The sequence below is a fragment of the Struthio camelus genome, chromosome 21, assembly GCF_040807025.1.
Source record: "Struthio camelus isolate bStrCam1 chromosome 21, bStrCam1.hap1, whole genome shotgun sequence".
Lineage (NCBI taxonomy): Eukaryota > Metazoa > Chordata > Aves > Struthioniformes > Struthionidae > Struthio > Struthio camelus.
In genome coordinates this window covers 6,106,792-6,124,734 of record NC_090962.1, presented here as the reverse complement: position 1 = coordinate 6,124,734, position 17,943 = coordinate 6,106,792, and the positions used below count along the sequence as shown (strand labels likewise).

General features: G+C 46.5%; 1 protein-coding gene across 7 annotated transcripts in view; it reads left to right on the top strand.

The window, feature by feature from the left end:
- The window catches only part of CASZ1 (castor zinc finger 1), a 262,426-nt gene extending 247,427 nt beyond the window's left edge, over positions 1 to 14,999 (top strand). For all 7 annotated transcript variants that reach the window (XM_068915714.1, XM_068915715.1, XM_068915717.1 and 4 more), the window contains 3 exons: positions 1,136 to 1,284; positions 3,230 to 3,464; positions 8,704 to 14,999. In XM_068915714.1, coding sequence (XP_068771815.1) covers positions 1,136 to 1,284; positions 3,230 to 3,464; positions 8,704 to 9,962 — 1,643 coding nt within the window. In that variant the 3' untranslated portion in view covers positions 9,963 to 14,999. The remainder of the gene's footprint in view (positions 1 to 1,135; positions 1,285 to 3,229; positions 3,465 to 8,703) is intronic.
- Positions 15,000 to 17,943: the final 2,944 nt, after the last annotated feature.

Here is a 17,943-nt window from a genome sequence, read left to right as displayed (position 1 = left end):
CTGGCTATGTTTGTGTAGGTGTCTGTGGTTATACCACCATGTAACTGCATGTCTGTTTTTCTGTACCTCTCTGTTCCTTGGGTTAAGGCTGTATGTAGCAGGTGCAGAAGTGCTGGCCTGTTGTAGGGTCTGAGATTGTGTGCATGCACACGTAGGCATACATATATATGCGTATGTTATTGTTTATATATATATATATCTATGTTTGTTCTCCAGCCCTTATATATATATATTTATATATATATTATATATATATATAAAAAAGGGGTTTTTAATACGTGTGCACACAATTTATATGTATATATGTACGTATAAAAGATGGATGGATGTGTATGTGTGTGCAGATAGATAGCTCAGCACAAACTGGGCCTGTCTGCAGCTCTGTACCTGCATATACATGAGGGTGTATGTACAGGGGATGATGGAGACCAGATACAGCAGGACTATTGATACAGCTGTGTTTTAACTGCAACGAGCCCTTATTTATCAGCTATAGAATGCAGCTTTTTAAGATTATCTGATAACAAAGACGCAAACTCCCAGTATGTATGGCACTGGCCCCAAGGAGCAGAATGTGTCAAGTGCTGTCTGCCAGAACCTGTATCAGTTGTTTGTTGTTTTAGCTGCCCCTCTTACACAACAAATTTTCCTTTCTATCTGAACAGAGTATAAACAACTGTCCAGAGGTAGAGCTGGAGACTGTTCTTCTGTTCTAAGAGTACAGTTAAAGAAAAAAAGACCAAAAAAAAAAGAACTTTCCTAGTCGGACTGATCATAAGCATGTATTTCTGAGAGTGGATAACCAGAGGCACCACTAGTCATAATGGTATGACGAGGCCTAATGGTAACTTTCATTCCTTCATAACAAAAGGAAGAGCGATGGGACGAGTCTGCAGTTCAGGCCTGCTTGTTGAAGCCCCGTACACTGCAGTCCTTTCTTGCAGTTTCTCAGCAGGTGAAAGATTATGGTTTTCATCCAGGACTGTTCCTGAAGAACCCAACCCAGCCTGAGAACCTCCAACCCACCAGATATCAGTGTAGCAGCAGCCTTGCCCTGTCTCCAAGGCGCACCTCCCTTACAGCCCGCCCCTCTCGGTACTTTCATGTACTACATACGTTGGTTTTATGTTGGCAGGTTGCAAATATAACCAGGTGAACAGCCACTTCCACTGCATTCGAGAGGGCTGCCAGTTCTCTTTCCTGCTCAAGCACCAAATGACATCCCACGCCAGGAAGCACATGAGAAGGATGCTGGGGAAGAACTTCGACCGTGTTCCTACTCAGGTGACTCACTGGTTAAGTTGCAGATCTGCATGTGGTGATGGTCCTTTTGGTTGCGTAGTGCAGAACAGCATTAGTGCCAAGACACTCACACCCAACCTGTTAAGGATATTTCTGCGTTGCAGCTGGGGTGTGCAAGTTCACCTGCGCTAGCTTTAGCCGTTTTGGCTTCCATAATACTAGGAAAGATGATGAAGCATAGACATCAAAGCATTACTTAGTCTCAACAGCCTTTCCTGGTGAGTTGGAGAGAAAAACATGTGAGAAGGCTAACGCTGTAAAATATTCATACTTAAAACCTGAACTCCCTCCCTGCTCTCTCAGTATACACCAACTGGCTTATTTAAAATTGAAGTGCTTCGGCTCTGGAACAATTGAACGTTCTGGTTAAAGTAAACCTATCCTGTTGCACGTGAAGAATTACTTGCTGCTACCGCCTAGGATGGGAGAAATAGCAGTCTCAGAATTTCTCTTCCCTTACCTGATTTGGAGTTGAGAGAAGTTGGGATTCCTTTGGTCCTCTCTCAGAAAGTAGCAGAGCTGTGCAGTTGGTTTTTTGGCTAACATAACTGAGAGCAACTGGCAGATTAGGTTTGGCCCTGTTCTATGAATAAATTTAAGAGTTTCAACTGCAGCACAGAGCTGCTGCTCAGAATGGTGGCAGTCCTGAAGCCTCTTCCTCTTGTTCCTTAGTTTCTTTAACTTCCCCATTGACCTGGGATACGAAACAAACTGACTTTATATAAACCCTTGTGGCTGATCTAGCCCTAAGGACGTCTTTTGGTATATGAAAACCAAAAGCTACAGAAGTAAGATGGGAATCCCCTTTCATTCTACAGCATGGGAATGGACGGTCTCTGTTAGCTGTCACGTCCTTTCAGTAAGTTAATTGTTCAAGTCCACTGCTGTTGGAGTTAATGAGTTCGCTGTGTGACATGCCAAGGAATTGGTATTACTGTTGTGGTAGCTATTGCTCTTAATATGAAAAGCTCAGGTAGAAGACTCAGCCTTAGGAGAGATTTTTGACAAATAGGTTTGTCTCCACAATACTGCTTTATACTGTTTTAAGATTTCTAGTACGTGCTGAGCTGAAAACACTAGTTTTGACCTCCATCGCCTTCACAGGCCATTCTGTGTCACTTTAGCAGGGGAGAGGTAGTCATCATTGTCAGAGGAATCCTGGGAGCAAACAAACAGTGCTAGTCTGCATCTGTCCCTGTGCTTAGCCCACGCAGCAGTCCAGCAGATAACAAAGAGGCTGAAAGCACAAGTCAGGACACATGGCAAAACTAACAGACATAGTTGTTGTAGTGCCGCTGCCTTTCTGCATTTAGAAGTGCTAACTCCAGTTCTTCCCACACCTTGGCGGTCAGCAGGCACTTACTGGTGTGCTTGGATATTAATTCCTTCTTGGTACTTACTTATCCATGTGACTATCCAGAGGAGACCGTGCCATGCCAGACCCCCAACAGCTGCATGTGTACAGAGCGTAGCAGGATACACGCAGAAAGAGTGCGGGTTTCAGGCTGCGTTTCCCTGTGGCACTGTATCGGCATGCAGGCACTAGGGCAGTCATGCCAGTAGTCATATTCCCAGTCTCTAAATGCAGCAGGACCTACACAGTAAAGTAGTAATGCCAAGATTAACACCTCCTGTTTTTTGAATGCATCAGAATCCACACACCAGGATATCGGTGCCAAGATTAACACTCCCAGCCTCTGAGTGCATCACAATTCACATACCAGGATGCCTGTGCCAAGATTAACACTCTGAGCTCCCAGTGAAGCAAGATTCACGCTCCTAGCCTCAGTGCCGTGGGTTCCACTCACAGGCATGTTCTAGCTATCCCCCAAGAACAGTGGCAGAGAGGAAGACGTGCAGACAGATGGTTTTGGTCTTGGCATCTTGCTTTTGCTGTGAAAGTCCCCGTCCTGTTTTCTTGCTGCAGGTTATTGGCCACACTCCAAGAAATGAAAATCTCCCCCATGTTGGCAGCATGGCACCCAGCCCAGCTTCATCAGGCACCCCAGCTTCCTTTCAGGGACCCCAGAGCATGATGGACACTGAAACAGATGAGTACATGGATTATACTGGCTGTAGCCCTGGGGGGATCTCCTCTGAATCTTCCAATATGGACCGCAGCTGCTCCAGCACTCCAGTGGGCAATGAAAGTACATCAGCAGGTAAGAGAGAACGGGGCGCTGGGGGGGGGGGGGGGGGGGGGCGTGGATTAACAGTCATGCGCGCTCTTGAGAGAGAAACTCATGGAGAGAGGCTAAAGAAAACAAACAGCACCTTAAAACGTGAACTGCACCCGTTCAGCTTCAGATATAGCAGTGCCTTGTACTAACCAAGTTCCCAGCTGTCATTTGCAAAAAGAGCTCCATCTGAATATGCACCTCAAGGGTCCATGAACTAATAGTATATACTGCTTTCTTCCCCTGCAAAGACGTTTTTAGCCTGTGTCTTGGAGCTGGATCTATTTGAATAACTGATCTTAAAAAAAAAAAAAAAAAAAAAAGGTTGTGGAGCTTTTTTTGTCCCTGGCATTTCCCCTGATATCTTTTTGTATTTCTTTGTGCTGCATCTGAAGTCAGACATGTTCCTATACTCTTGAGGTTCAGAAAGACTGCACAGTAGCAAATATTATGGGGGGGGAGGGGAGAGGAACTACCACGTCTTGAGAAAGCAACGCGTAAAAAGCTCACTGACCTCCTTTGCTCATACAAAAGACTCAAGCCTCTTTTGCCATTTTGCACAGTGTTGCACACAGGTGAGCTCCACCATCCCCCTCTTTCTGGAAGTAAGATTCTGCGTCATTTCCTGTTTGCAGGACCACTGGATAGTCATCTCCTACTGCCTTGTGTTGCAGTTAGTTATCTTCTCAGCAGGCAGATATATCCATTGTGGCTTCTGTATAATCTGGTGGTGACCCAGGGATCTCTTAGCTGTCCTTCCCAGAGTTAGGTATTGTAGTCTAGAAAGACTGCCTCAGTGAGTTTGCTGTAACTTCAAATACGTTTTCCTTCGCACACCAAATAGATAGATGCTCCCATACAACACATCTACATACGCGACCTTCATATGAACACTGCTGGATCAGCATAGTGGTTCCCCCTGTGGCATTATGGCTCCTCCACAGAGTTTTTGGTGAGATAGCAGTTCCTGGGAGTCTCTCTCCACTATCAGCACGCTGTCCAACTGTGACTCACACTTCCTAGGGAATGCCCCCTGCCCCACTGCTATCCGCGTAGCAAGCGATCTCAGGTTTCCAATGCGTGAGCCCACCCTCACGGCAATTAATATTGGTATAAGCTGGCACCGTATCGATGAACAAGGACCAAACGAGCAGGAATTTCTGCTTGAAAGACTGTAGCTCTTCCCCCGTGCCGCTAAGGCCGCTCCTTACTTTCTGCAGAGATACCCCTCCTCTTTCTGATGCTGTCAGTTCCTCACCTTCCATTTCCTCTCTGTTACGGTTCTGTTTCGTACATTTGTGAATGTATTTTCCATTTTCATCATATTGCTTCCACTCTTGGGTTCTCATTTCAGTTCTTTTGTTTTTCTTTGTTTGTTTTTTTTTCCTTTTTTTCTGCCTTTTTTTTTTTTCTCTCCACATTCTCCAGGCTGCCTGGTTCCTTCTACTGCTACTGCTGCTGCCGATGATGCTACCCACAATGCACCACAACCTCAGCCACCACCTCTGCCTCCATCTTTCTCACAAGCCCTGCTTAGGTCTCCCCTTCCCACCCTTCCCTATCTTTTTTCTCCATCTTGTCTCTCATACTCTCTGCTCAGTGCCACTCTTGGATCCAGCAGGGGCATTGTCATGCCTGCCGCCAGCACCTCTGGGTTTTCGCCCATCATTGCCACTCCAACTCCAGTAAAAAGTGACGTTCCCTTAGTTCAGGATGCAGCAGGTAACAGTTCTTTGCTTTCTCTCTTAGCGTTCCTTGCCCACCTCCTTCCCCGCTCACCCTGTCCATGTTTTTCTCTGCACATTGCAGTTCCTTTGGGCCAGTAAATAGGAGAAAAAAAAAAAAAAAAAAAAAAAGCATATGTCACGCTGTGTCTCATTTAACTTTATCCACGGGCCCTTCCGTGCCTGCTCCATTTGCCTGCAAACACAGTAACACCAGGCTGTAACCATGGCTAAGGAAGGTAACCAGAAGATAGCAAATCATTGTGAAAACTCAGAAAGCTGCAAGTAATTTCCCACCAATTCCAAACTACGACAAAAACCTAACAACAAAATCTGTAGTTAAAACTCACTCTTAGTCTCTCTATAATAGTGGGGTGGCCACAAAGCAAACTCTTGGCCAGGCAGCATTAATGGAACTTGGACTTCTGGTTTAGATCGTCTAGGCTACCAAGCTCAGTGCTTAGCGCAGCCTGCTGCGCACGTCTTGGCGGGTAAATGGCTGACAAGGTACCCAGTTCCAGGATGTCTACAGGTCCTTTCAGTTTCACTGCTTCCTATTGCTATATAAAGCTATAAAAATCAGGGCTGCTTTCCCCAGCACAAGTAACAGAAACAGGGAAGTCCAGTGTCACTGTGATGACAACATCAGACATCGCAGGCTGTTTCTCACACTCGCTAGTATTTGCATCTGCTCATACAGCTGCGGCAAATACATCTAGTTTTTTTTTTTTAGTTTTAAGTTGCCATGCTTGCCATGTGTGACTAAGATCAGAGATGTCTTAGGCTGAGGATTCTCATTCCAGCTGGGAATGGTTTTTAGGGTGTGTCTCAGTGTTGGCCTCTTTTCCCAGCTCCCAGCTCTTCTCTAGTTAATTAAGAGCATATTTATGCTTAAAGCTCACATTTAAGAGGATTTTGGCAGCCAAGAAGTGTCCCGCTCCTTCTTCCTGCCAGTTTTAGTGTGTGCATGTGTGGTAATGTGCAACCCAAGGTGAATGGAGAGCACTGTGGCTGGAGGACCAGCTCTACTGGGAAGTTCAGAGGTTTTATCATGGGACTCGGTAGGAGAAGGACCCTGCCCTGTCCTGAGGAGTGTGTGCCAGCGAACAAAATAAGACGCAAGAAATTAGGCTTTAATTCTGTTTTGGTTTGCTTTTAAACTGATTTGCATGCAACCTGAAACACCTTACGTTTGTGCTGTGCTTTCCTCTAATTATATATTTTTAGGTTTCCTTTCTTTTACCTTTTAAAACAGGTTTTAAAACAGTTTCCTAAATTTTCCTGTCATTATTAGTTGACAGGCCAGGCTTAAGGTATGCACTTACCATTGAGATTTGCTTGGGATTGAATCGGTTGAGGTTTGTAATCTTCAACTGGTTGTTAGGGGATGAGCATGGTCTAGTGGCTAGAGGAAGAGCGAGCGAGCCAGGTTGTCTTCTTTCCTTTTCATTCCTTGCTCTGGAACTCGGCCTGTGTGAGAAAAGGAAATTGTTTAACAAAACTTTTAAGCACACGCGTTTGAACTGTTGTAAAAGTTAGTAGATATTTTGTTACAGTTTAAAACAGTTTACTTCCACTTACTCCTCAGATGTTCTGTCCAGAGTCTTTTCCCAAACTGTTGTTTCCATACTGCTATCGGGAAGTAGACAAGATAAGCATCCATGCTAACGCTAGGAGATTGGATGGCCTGGCTGCAATAATTTTCTTTCTAAAAAGAGGAGTAAGGAATGGGTCTGGAGAGCAGGCAGTGATGTCTAGGCAATGATGTGTTTGTCACTTGGAAGCAGAGAACTAGGTTTTACAATACAGAATGTTTTGGGGGAGCAGATAGTAACTGGTCACAGAGTCTATAGCTAAGAGCTTGCTAATTTGAAGTCCACAGTGATAGAACGTTAGTCTTTCCCTGATGGCAGGTTAAATTAGCTGGTTTCCACCAGCGGCGTGTCAGTAAGATGGCCTCGCCATGGATGCCCCGAGCTGGCTTCCTTATTTGCAGTCTGAGCCAAAGTGCCATGTAACAAACGAATGTGGAAAATTTTTTTGCTCTTTGCTCATCCTGCAGTCTCTGTAGCCTACATACATAAACCAAACAGAGAGCTTAGGTTGCTGCTACCCGTTCCATAGATTTAAATCTTTTAGTACAGTGTCAGTTTAACTTTGGGAGGCTTCCTTGGATAATCACCACCTTCTCTTAAAGGGTTGACATATGAAGGGCCAGATATGGCAAAACTAGCATCCATCACTTCTTTTAATACCTGCTTATCAGCCAGGAAAAAAATAATTCTACAACAGTCAAACAAACAAATGACTGCTTCACTGTCCTAGACAAGGATGCAAGCTAGTCTGGATTCTCAAGCCCCAGGCACTGCATGTCATAAATCATGCCTCCTTTTAACAGGATGGCAGTTCCAGCATGAAGATGAAAAAACAAACAGTTCCCCCCCCCCCCCACCCCCCGCCCCAGCCAAAAGTTTTATTGGAAACTATAACTTACAGTCAAACTCACAGTTTTGCACTTGGTGAGAAATCCTTCTTGCCTCCACCCTTCTCTGTGCTGCATGTGGATACTGGAGATTGTGGTTTGATTCTGGAAATAGCAAGCGGAGAAGAAAAAAAGTTAATAGATGGGAATGGGGTCAAGTCCTTGATGTCAGCTTGATCCTAGGGGATGTGAGCACTAGTCGATTATGCTGGCCCCTTGAATGAAACTGGAAAATAGATGAGGGCTCTTTATTTACTAGGGGCATCATGTGATTTTTGAGCCCCAAGGGAAAGCTGTAAAACTGGTATTTTCTCTCGGAGTTCACTGGCTAGTGATGATGAGAATTAGCCCCATCGAACATCTGTCCATCTGTCTTTCTAAGTGCACTCATTGTAATATGTAGGCTCATTACAGTGAAGGATGTTCCAGTCTCCTGGCCAAAGTCCATCCTACTTCTGTAACTCCCCCCCCCCCCCCCCCCCCACGCTTTCAGTCACGCATGGGATCTTCCTTCACTTCTTGCCTGTCCTTGGCAGTTGTAGCATATTACTTGGTCCAGCTTATGAAGAGCTTGGAGAGGGGAAATCAGTGCACATGTACAGGTTTTAGAATGTTTAAACATGTTTGACACTTATCCCAATAAAACTGTAGTAAAACACCTCAGGCCTCGCTTTAGAACAAGCCAGCTCCTCTGCATTAAGAGGAGAGTAGAGAGAACTAGAAAAGCCTGCGAGACTTGCAAAACAGAGAAGCAACAGTTCCTATTTGGACAATAGCAAGCATACGAGACTGACAAAGGCAAGGTGGAGTGTGCACAAAAAGTGGAGGATGTGATGTACAGCCAGCCAGCACATGATCCCAGAGTTCAGGCTTACCTGGAGCTTGAGAGATGAGCTCAAGCTGGGTGGGAGCAGTTGCAGCATTGTGTCTAGACAAGTTACAGGGCTTGCGGGGCTGGTTAGAGGCGATGAACAGCAACCTGTCTGTCAGCAACAGCACTCTCCCTTTTTCTCTTCAGGGAATACCATCACTATGCCAACTGCCTCGGGGGCTAAAAAGCGTTTCTGGATTATTGAGGACATGTCCCCGTTTGGCAAGCGCCGTAAGACTGCGTCCTCACGTAAGATGCTGGATGAGGGGATGATGCTGGAGGGATTTCGCCGCTATGACCTCTACGAGGACTGCAAGGACTCCAGCTGCCAGTTCTCTCTCAAGGTTACCCACTACCACTGCACAAGGGAGAATTGTGGCTACAAGTTCTGCGGCCGTACCCACATGTACAAGCATGCCCAGCACCATGACCGTGTTGACAACCTGGTGCTGGATGATTTCAAACGCTTCAAGTCTTCACTGAGTTGCAACTTCCCAGACTGTCAGTTCTCTGGCAATAGCACACACTTCCACTGTCTGCGCTGTGGCTTCCGCTGCACTGACAGCACCAAGGTGACAGCCCACCGTAAGCATCATGGCAAGCAGGACGTCATCAGTGCTGCTGGCTTCTGCCAGTTCAGCTCAAGCGTGGACTGCGAGGTGCCTGACTGCAAGTACAAACTCAAGTGCTCCCACTTCCATTGCACCTACCCTGGCTGCAAACACACGGTGGTGGGCATGTCCCAGATGGACTCACACAAGCGCAAACACGAGAAGCAGGAGCGGGGGGAGCTGCCTGCCATCTCTCCTGGTCCTGAGGGCCTTGCCCACTCCACTCTGGAGTATGACATCCAGAACTCTTCCATCAACCTGGATAGTTCCCTCAACCTCAGCACTGACAACAACAGCTCCCTCTTCTTCCTGCAGAATGCTGCTGGCGTGGGCCTCAATGATTCCCTGGACCTCAGCAAGAAGCAGTCAGAAGTCACTGAAGGTCCATCACCAAGCAGAGCTGGGACTGCCTCTCAGGACAGGGGGGCAGTGGCATCTGCCTCTGGTGATGTGGAGGATGAGGATGACTCGTCCCAAGATGATGAGGAGGATGAGGAGGAGGAGATGAACGAAGAAGAGGAGGAGGATGAAGAGGAGGAGGAGGAGGACGACGATGACGAGGATGATGATGAAGAGGAAGACCTGAACACAGATTCTGAAGAGTCGTTGCCTGACCCTGAGGGCCTGGCCACTAAAGAAGATGGGGACACGGAGGAGGCTGCTTCTTCCACAGACCATGGCGATGCTTCCAGGTCACAGGGCGAGCCAGCCCCAGCCCTTACTCCAGCCCCTGTTCCTACTTCAGCTCCAGCTGCTGCTCCAGCCTCTACCCTTGCTCCAACAACTTCTCCTTAACCTCAGTGACAACAGCAGCAGTGGTTTGGTTTTGCTCTTACATGGAATTACTAAGAGGACCCCCATATGAGGCAAGAACAAAGATTGGGATGGCAAGTGAAAAAAAACAAAAAAAAAACACAACTCCGTGCCACACAGGAGAGAGGAAGGAAGGAAACCCTGCGCCACAGGCCCCATAAGAGAGACAGGTTCGCAGCAGAACTGGTGCTGCATCACTTCATTCTGCAGATCACAGAAAATCAGGGCAAGATGCAGCAAAAAAAACAAAAACAAAAAACCAACCCTTTTTTACAGACACGAACCTTGAGGGTGCTGGCTGCTTTTCCTTGCCTCCTGTTTGGTGCGTGGGGCCTGCACCCATCTGGGGACCCTTCATTATGGGTGGGGTTCTAGCCCCCCATTTTTCTTTCTGGGTTTTTTTTTTCCCATGTTTTCAGTTGTACGATATTAATAATAATCTCCACTTCTTGGAGGGGGGTGGGTGGGAACAACAGGTAATGAATTTTAGAAATATATATTTGTGTGTGTGTCTCTCTCTCTCTCTCTCTCTATATATATATATATAATGTACACACACACACACACATATATAACATGCAAGGAATTGGTGTCACAAAGACAACTAGCTCAGCTTTTGCCAGTGGGAAGGAGGGGGTGACGGGTGTGCGCGCTCACTCTCTCTCTTTCTCCCTCTCGCGCTCTCTCTTTCTCCCTCTCGCGCTCGCTCGCGCGCTCTCGCTCTCTCTCTCTCTCTCTCTCTTGCTCTTCTTTCTCCAGCATTAAATGAATGGCATCAGACAGTAAGGGTGGGAATGGGTATTTATTGTCACATAAATGAGGACGCATTAATGAATGAGCAGGGGTGGGAATGGGACACTCCTCTGTTCTTCCAGATCCTTTTTACTATTAATGATAATAATTTTGAATGCTATTTATATTGTGAAACTTTCTCTTCTAGCACTGTAGGGCACCTTTCCCCATCCCTACTATTCTGCCTGTAGGGATTTAGCTGAAGTAAGTGGGGGAGGGCACAGCGGGCAGTTAAAGGGTCTGTCACACTGGAGGACTGGGGTTAATCACCCATCCAGTTCCATCTCATCCCAACCCCCAGGTGCTTCTCCTCTGTTGAGGGCGAGGCTTTTTTTTGTGGTGCTTCAGTATCCCCATCTCAGGAGGTCAGGGTAGAGTCAGGAGGTTGCGAGCTGACATGCTGTGCCATGGAGTAGCACAAGGAACACCGAGCTAACAGAGGTGCATCCCAGCCATTAAAACAGCTTTGTACAAGACTACGTGCTCTCTGACCCATGCAGTCGTACAGTGACAGGTATCTGCTGGCCAGCCCTTCACTGAGGCTAGGCAAGTCTATGCACCAGTAGCTCTGGTGATTTCTGGGCGACAGCGAAGGCACCACTGAGAGGGAGGCGGATCCAATTCAAGGAATTCAAGAGCCCACAGCTGGATTTCCTGCTCAGAAAATGGGGGGGGGGGTGTCCCTATTGCTCAGCACTAAGTGGGAGGACTGTTCTGTGGCACCTGCTGTTGGCCCAGTCATGGTTATCTATCTCAGCCACACCACATGAGCCTGCTGCTACCTGCGCAACATAGCGAAAGCAAAGCTTGGGGCGGGAGATGCCAGTTGAGGCCAGAATGTAGTCAAGCTTAATGCATTTCTGGGTCTAGGCTGATAAATTTTGCCAAGTAGGATTAATAGCTTGGGCACAGCATGGGCGAATGTGCTGCGTTCAGCCCTGCCGCCTCCAGTACCTTGGGCTTGCCCCGGTTACAAGCGCTCCCCCCCCACCTTGCCCCACTCTGCCTAGCCCAGCCTGGGAACACACACTACAGGAGACCGTCCAGGATGCTGACAGCTGATACAGTGGCTGTTGACCAAAATCCTTACTTGAGGCCAACAGAGGGGGTTTGGCTACATAGACAGGGGCTCCAGAAGAACCAGCAGTATAAATTAATTCTGCTAGTGGTGATTTCAGTGCCAGCTTATAAGTATACCAGCCTACTGGAAGGTGCCTTGTGTCTGAGGCTTGTCATGTTACCCTCCCCCCCCTTTTAAAATTCTAATTATTTTTTCCTAACATCATGCAGGCACCGCCATTTCCTCTCCCTCCCCCCCCCCCCCCCCCAACACACACACACTTTAGCTCCAAGAAATCCCCATAATTTGTTTCCACCCCAAACAGATAAAGGCCTCAAGGAGTTTAGGGTTTTTTGTTTTGTTTTGTTTTGGGGTTGTTCCCCCCCCCCGCCCCCCTTCCCCCCCCGGAACTGGTGCAGATCAGGTTGGATTTAAAAACAAGCAACTCAGCTGTGTAAACATGGGGGGGGGGGGGCAGACTGTTCAGCTAATGTTTCAAAAGGAAAGGCAAAAAAAAAAAAATTGAGAAGTTGTACAGTATTTTTCCTGTAAAGGTTATTATATAGAGAACAAACGAGAAACAACCAATGCCACTGGGTTTTTGGGGAGGGGGAGGGAGGTCACCAGCCTTCTGGATAGCCCTTAGATATGGTTAATTGTGTGCAATTCCCCCCCCCCCCCTTTTTTTTTTAATTTTGTGTGTGCATTTGGGGGGGGGGGGGGGCCTTAATGCTATGGTTTGAGGCTGACTTCACACTCCTAGCACTGACTGGAGCTGCACGAGTCCGAATTTTAACTTGAATTTTGTAGAGATGAAACAAATGAAAATGAAACAACAAATGAACTATTGTTATTACTAGTTTGTAGTTTATTTAATACCTTGGCGTTCTTTTCCTCTATCAGGTTTTTTTTTTTTTGTGTGGCTTTTACTTTTTGTTTGTTTGTTTTTGTTTTGTTTGGCTATCCCCTTGCCCTCAGCTGTGTGTTTTCGAGCATAACCCAATTCTTGAATATAATGAAGCTCACGTTCCTGGGGGCAGAGTGAGGGCATGAGAGCCCGCAATTTCTAGAACTGGGATGGAGCAAAAAAAGACTGTACTTTAATGGCATTTGCTACAGGTTCTGTATACTTGTACCTTTTCCCATATTCAAGTACTTCGATACTATGGTGATGGGCTCCAAGAGGCGCATCTATGGATCTAACATAAGCCCCTTCTTTTTGCAAAAAACAGTTTAATTTGTATCACTGAAATCGACATGATCTACATCATGAATTTTGTGAGAGCAGGATCTAGCCCACTGCCTTCAATACGACATCCTGCAGGCTTTAATTTAAACCTACCTGTAAGTGTGTTTAACATGGCGGGGTGGGGGGGGTCAGTGGCAAGATGGGGAGCTCATTTCAGCCACTTGCTTGTATTCAGAACAGGCCGGCTGTGGCCTGTTCAGGATCATCTGATTTGAGCTGGGAACCAGCACCATGACATAGTATTTTCTCCCCCTCCCCATTCATAGCTCAGAATCTGCTGACTGAACCTTTGCATGATGGTGGGGAAAAGTCAAAAGTGTGTGGAGGAAAGGGGTAAAAATAATGAAAAAAAAATCGACCTTGTAGCTCTGCTAATGCCAGCCCACTTTGCTTGGCGCTGGGCATGTTACATCATCCCAGAGGCGGCCTCGGGCAGGTGGGGCCAGTGCAGCGGCCCTGGGACCTGTGCTGAAACAGGGCCCTGTTTCACTCGCCCTTCTGTGACTGACTGTGCCAGAGGGGCCTGTGTTTATCTATGCACACCATTTTCTCCCCCAAGGCACCCTACTTCTCCCTAAAACTTCTCAGCCTTTCTCCCAAACCTTTAGCACTTCTTCAGGAGCTGGCACAGAGAAGGGATTTCTTTCCCAGCAGGCTACAGCCCAGTTCAACCCCTAAGCAGGGCCTGAACCCCACAAAAGGTGAGGTACCCTCACAGGACTGTGGCTGCTCTGTCCTTCCAGGTGGCTGGCCCTAGCCGTAGGGGTGCTGCTGCTTCTCTGTTTCTGTAAATCTCTTACTTATGTCTACATTTGCAACAACAACAACAACAAAGTCAAAGTTAAACCCATCTTTTGTATTCTGCCCTGTTAAGGCTTTAATTCAGCAAAACGCTTAAGCACATGCTTTCTGAATAGGCATAGATTCAAGCCCCTGCTTAAGTGCTTTTCTGAACAAAAGCCCGACAGCACAGATCCCTACTTCCGTGAGGTGGGGTTCCCCCCCTCCCCACTTCAAGCTACCATATCAACGGGACTGTTAATACTGTTGGAAAACATGCTTAGAAGAGTGCTACTAAAGTGAGGACCAGAGAGAGAGAGATTCAACCAACTCTATTGGGAGGGGGAAAGAGGAGAGAGGAAATGGAACTATTCTGTCCAAAACAAAAAACAAACAACATGAACCTTGAGATGGACCCTCCTGATTCTGCTACCATTCACTACTGAAGAGCAAAAAAAGAAAAGAAAAACTATTGACTAGATTGTTCATTCTAGCCACAAACTCAACTGGATTAAAGTCCGTGTGGAAGGAATTTTGTAAAAAGATTTTTTTTTTTCCAATGTAGCAAAAAAAAAAAACAAAAAAAAAACAAAAAAATACAAAGAGGGAGAATTCTAGCCTTTTGTAATATCCATATTGCACACTAGGACTATAAGCCATTGCTAGCTCATTTTGAATTTTAAATGTGTAATTTTTTTGTTTTGTTGTTGTTTTATTTTTTCTTTCTGTGGGGGAGGGGGGGAAATAAATGCTTGAACCACCAATGCTCTTTTTAATGTTTTATAAATATGTATGTGTATATATATAAATATAAAAATAATATGTATGCACATATATATGTGTGTGTGTATATATCTATATGTATATACATATATATAGATATATAGATATATATATAGGTTTTGAGACAAAAATGCAGAAAGTGAAAAAAAAAAACACCCTAAACAGGATGGTGTGCTCTGATTTACTTGAATCTGGTCTCTTCAGCACCTGCGTTATTAAGAACTGAATATTTTTCCACTTGAATTTAGTGCTATTAGAAATTTAATATATGTGTTTTATTTATTTGATTTTTTTTTGCATGACTGATGCAAGGTTTGACATTTTCACTCAATAAAAACTGGAAAAAAAACTAAAATTTCAAATGATCAAGTTGTCTTCTTGATTGAAGAGCTGTTTGTTTTTTAAAGATCTAACAGGTCTTAGAGCAGTTAGGGCCTTTAAGGCACCAGACTGCTAGTGATCACCCTGCACCCATGTTTCAGCACTAGTGCTGTGATAACAGCTGCAGAAGGAACTGAGTTCTGTTTATATGGACTCAGGCCTTGCAAACCTTTCAAGCAGCCCTGTAATTTTATTTGAAGTGTTCACTGGGGTCTCGGACAGAAGGGATGCTCATGCCTTCATGGTTTGCTAAACTGGGACCTGGAATTACAGATGTGACTGCTGTGAGTTTTCACTTTTCCCTTCCTACCTTGGCCTGCTAACTCAGAGGGTAGTAAACTGGGATCTGCTTTGCAGTCGTGCTCGCTGTACCCCTTATGAAACCTCAGAATTACTTTCAAACCCCCTAAATGAACAGATGTCTTTCATCAGCTTCAGCTAGGTTTGGATACCAGCCTAACAAAACAAAGACAAGGAGCATGAATGAAACCTCACTTCTGCATGGAAGGGATAGGGCTGGGGCTGGGAGGACTATCGGAGGGTGGAGTTTGTATGCCAGATGTTAAAAAGAACACTAAGAGCCACTAAAACACCATGTCGAAGCCATATACTTTGATAGCAATTAGCAAGAACAGAGAACGGTACGCCAGGCATCGAACACATATCTGAAAGAAAACGTTCCTTACCTGGCCGCTCCATCACTTCCTCCTGCAGCAGAAATAACGTATGCGCCACGTGCACTTGCAGAATACGATGACTGCCATTTGGGATGAGAAAGTCTTTTTCAGGCAAGAAGGCATCCTGACAGCCGCACTGCAACGTAACACCGCATTGGTGCAGCCGATCTGCAGCTGTGAGCACTGACTGTAAAGAAACAATAGTTCAGATGAGACTACTGGACACTCAATATAGCTTGCCCCCACCACACTCCTATGTGACATTCATGCCAGGCCTAGGTCTTTCGACCCCAGAGGAAGGTCTAAAACATGCTTTCGACATTAGGTTTCCCTCTCTGCTCTGAAAGAAGCTGACAGGACAGGCAGTATGTGCCTTTTTATGAGACAGTGAACGTGATACCTTGAAGAACAAGCGTGTGTTCACAGCATGTCAGGTGCTCGAAAGCAAGCACCTTCATGTTGCCTGCCAGCTAAAGGTATCCACCTGAGTACTCATGCCTGAATGGAAGTATGTTGCGGGCTCACATCCTAGCCTTCCCTGCGATAATTTGTGCATGTATCAAGACATAGCTATGCACAGGGCTACTTCTGAGCTGACGCCCCCCCCCCCCCCCCCCCCCAAAAAAAAAAAAAAAAACGCAAACGTTGGTCCGTCACTGCTGAGGCATAAGGGCCACACACAGACCAGCACCCATCCAGCTGCCTGCCTTGAAAGGCTGGGCTTGAGCGCCCTGGAAACGCAGTGGGTTCCACACCAACAGCGGGGATTTGGCTGTAAGGCTATCCTTCCCCTCAGCCTCGTTCGCAGCCACAGCAATGCCAGATGAACTGCTCCTCCTTCAAGCTGGCCCGGCATAAAACACTGCTCTGATGCCTTCCCCATGGGGGAGAAGGGGGTGGTGGGGGGGTGAGCAATGGCGATGCTCTTTTTATACCCAAAGAAAGCAAAGGAAACGCCTCCTGCTTTGCATTTCCCCGCTGTCTCTAAGCAGCTAGGTGTTCGCACCTCGCTGTCCTTCCTGCCATCCATCAGAGAACCCAGGAGCAGCAAAGCAGAGCTTGCCAAGCCCGATGCCTTGGCAGCAGCCACCTCCTTATTAGCAGAGAGGATTAGACTCCTCTCTCTTTCAAAGCCCCCTGGTTGCTCTGCTGCAGCTCCCAGCCATCCTGTTTTCAGATGTCATTATCTGAACATGCTCCTAATCTGACCTTGGAGCACAGAGGTTTGTTCTCCCTGGAGCTCTGCCCACAGCACACGGGATATTTACATCACTCTGTTTCCGGGAGGGGAACGACACGACTCACTGCTTGAAAGCTCTTGCTGGAACTTGCCTGCCCTTTTGGAACTCTCACTGCACTTAAATAGAAGAATGACTACGTTATGGGTGAAGCAGCAAGTTGAACAAATCAAAGCCTTACTGCTGCATTCATTCCAAACCCTCGCAACTGGTGACACTGCAGTTCTGCATCTGCAGCTCTGCATCCAGCCCCTGCACTTCGTGAGCCATGGGGAGGGAGAGGGAAAGAAGCAGACACCCAAGGAGGCTGCTTGTTTTAAAGTCAGGAGGAAAACTGGCCAGTTGCTGCTGCTATTACCTTGAGTATATCAAGCCTATCCCTGTAGCTGCATTTTTGTGAGTGCAGGACCCTAAAGTTGCACATTCGTGCACATATATCCACAGAACTACACTGCCCGGGTCATGCAGTGTACTGGGTATCTACATAGTGCTTTTCGGCACACTACCAACTCTCGGGCAGCAACCGCTAACATAGGCGTCCACAGAGGGTGTATCCTTTGGCACCAGCTCAGATGTGCAACTCAAAGAAGCGCTGCTTTCCCCTTTCCAAACAACTCGCAGATTTTAATCCAACAGAGGCAGCAAAAGTTCATTCTCTGCAAACATAAAGAAGCATTCAAGGTATTCAAGGACACAGAACGGGAGACCGGATAGTTCTGCTGCCGCTTCCAGTCATCCTGTTCTTTAGATGTCATTATCCAAACGTGCCCACTGCAGCACGTTTAGTGCACAGAGAACTGTCCTTGCTGGAGCCACAAGAGCCATCAATGACAGAAATACAGAAGACAGAGTATCAGTGTTGGCCTAAAATAAGGGTAATGGCCATTATGGTGGCACAAGATGATCATGACTATTAGTCCAACTGCTTATCACAGACAGTCCAGCAAGAGTATTTATAGGGATTACTAGAAAAATAATACTTTGGGTTATACCTCTCCCTATG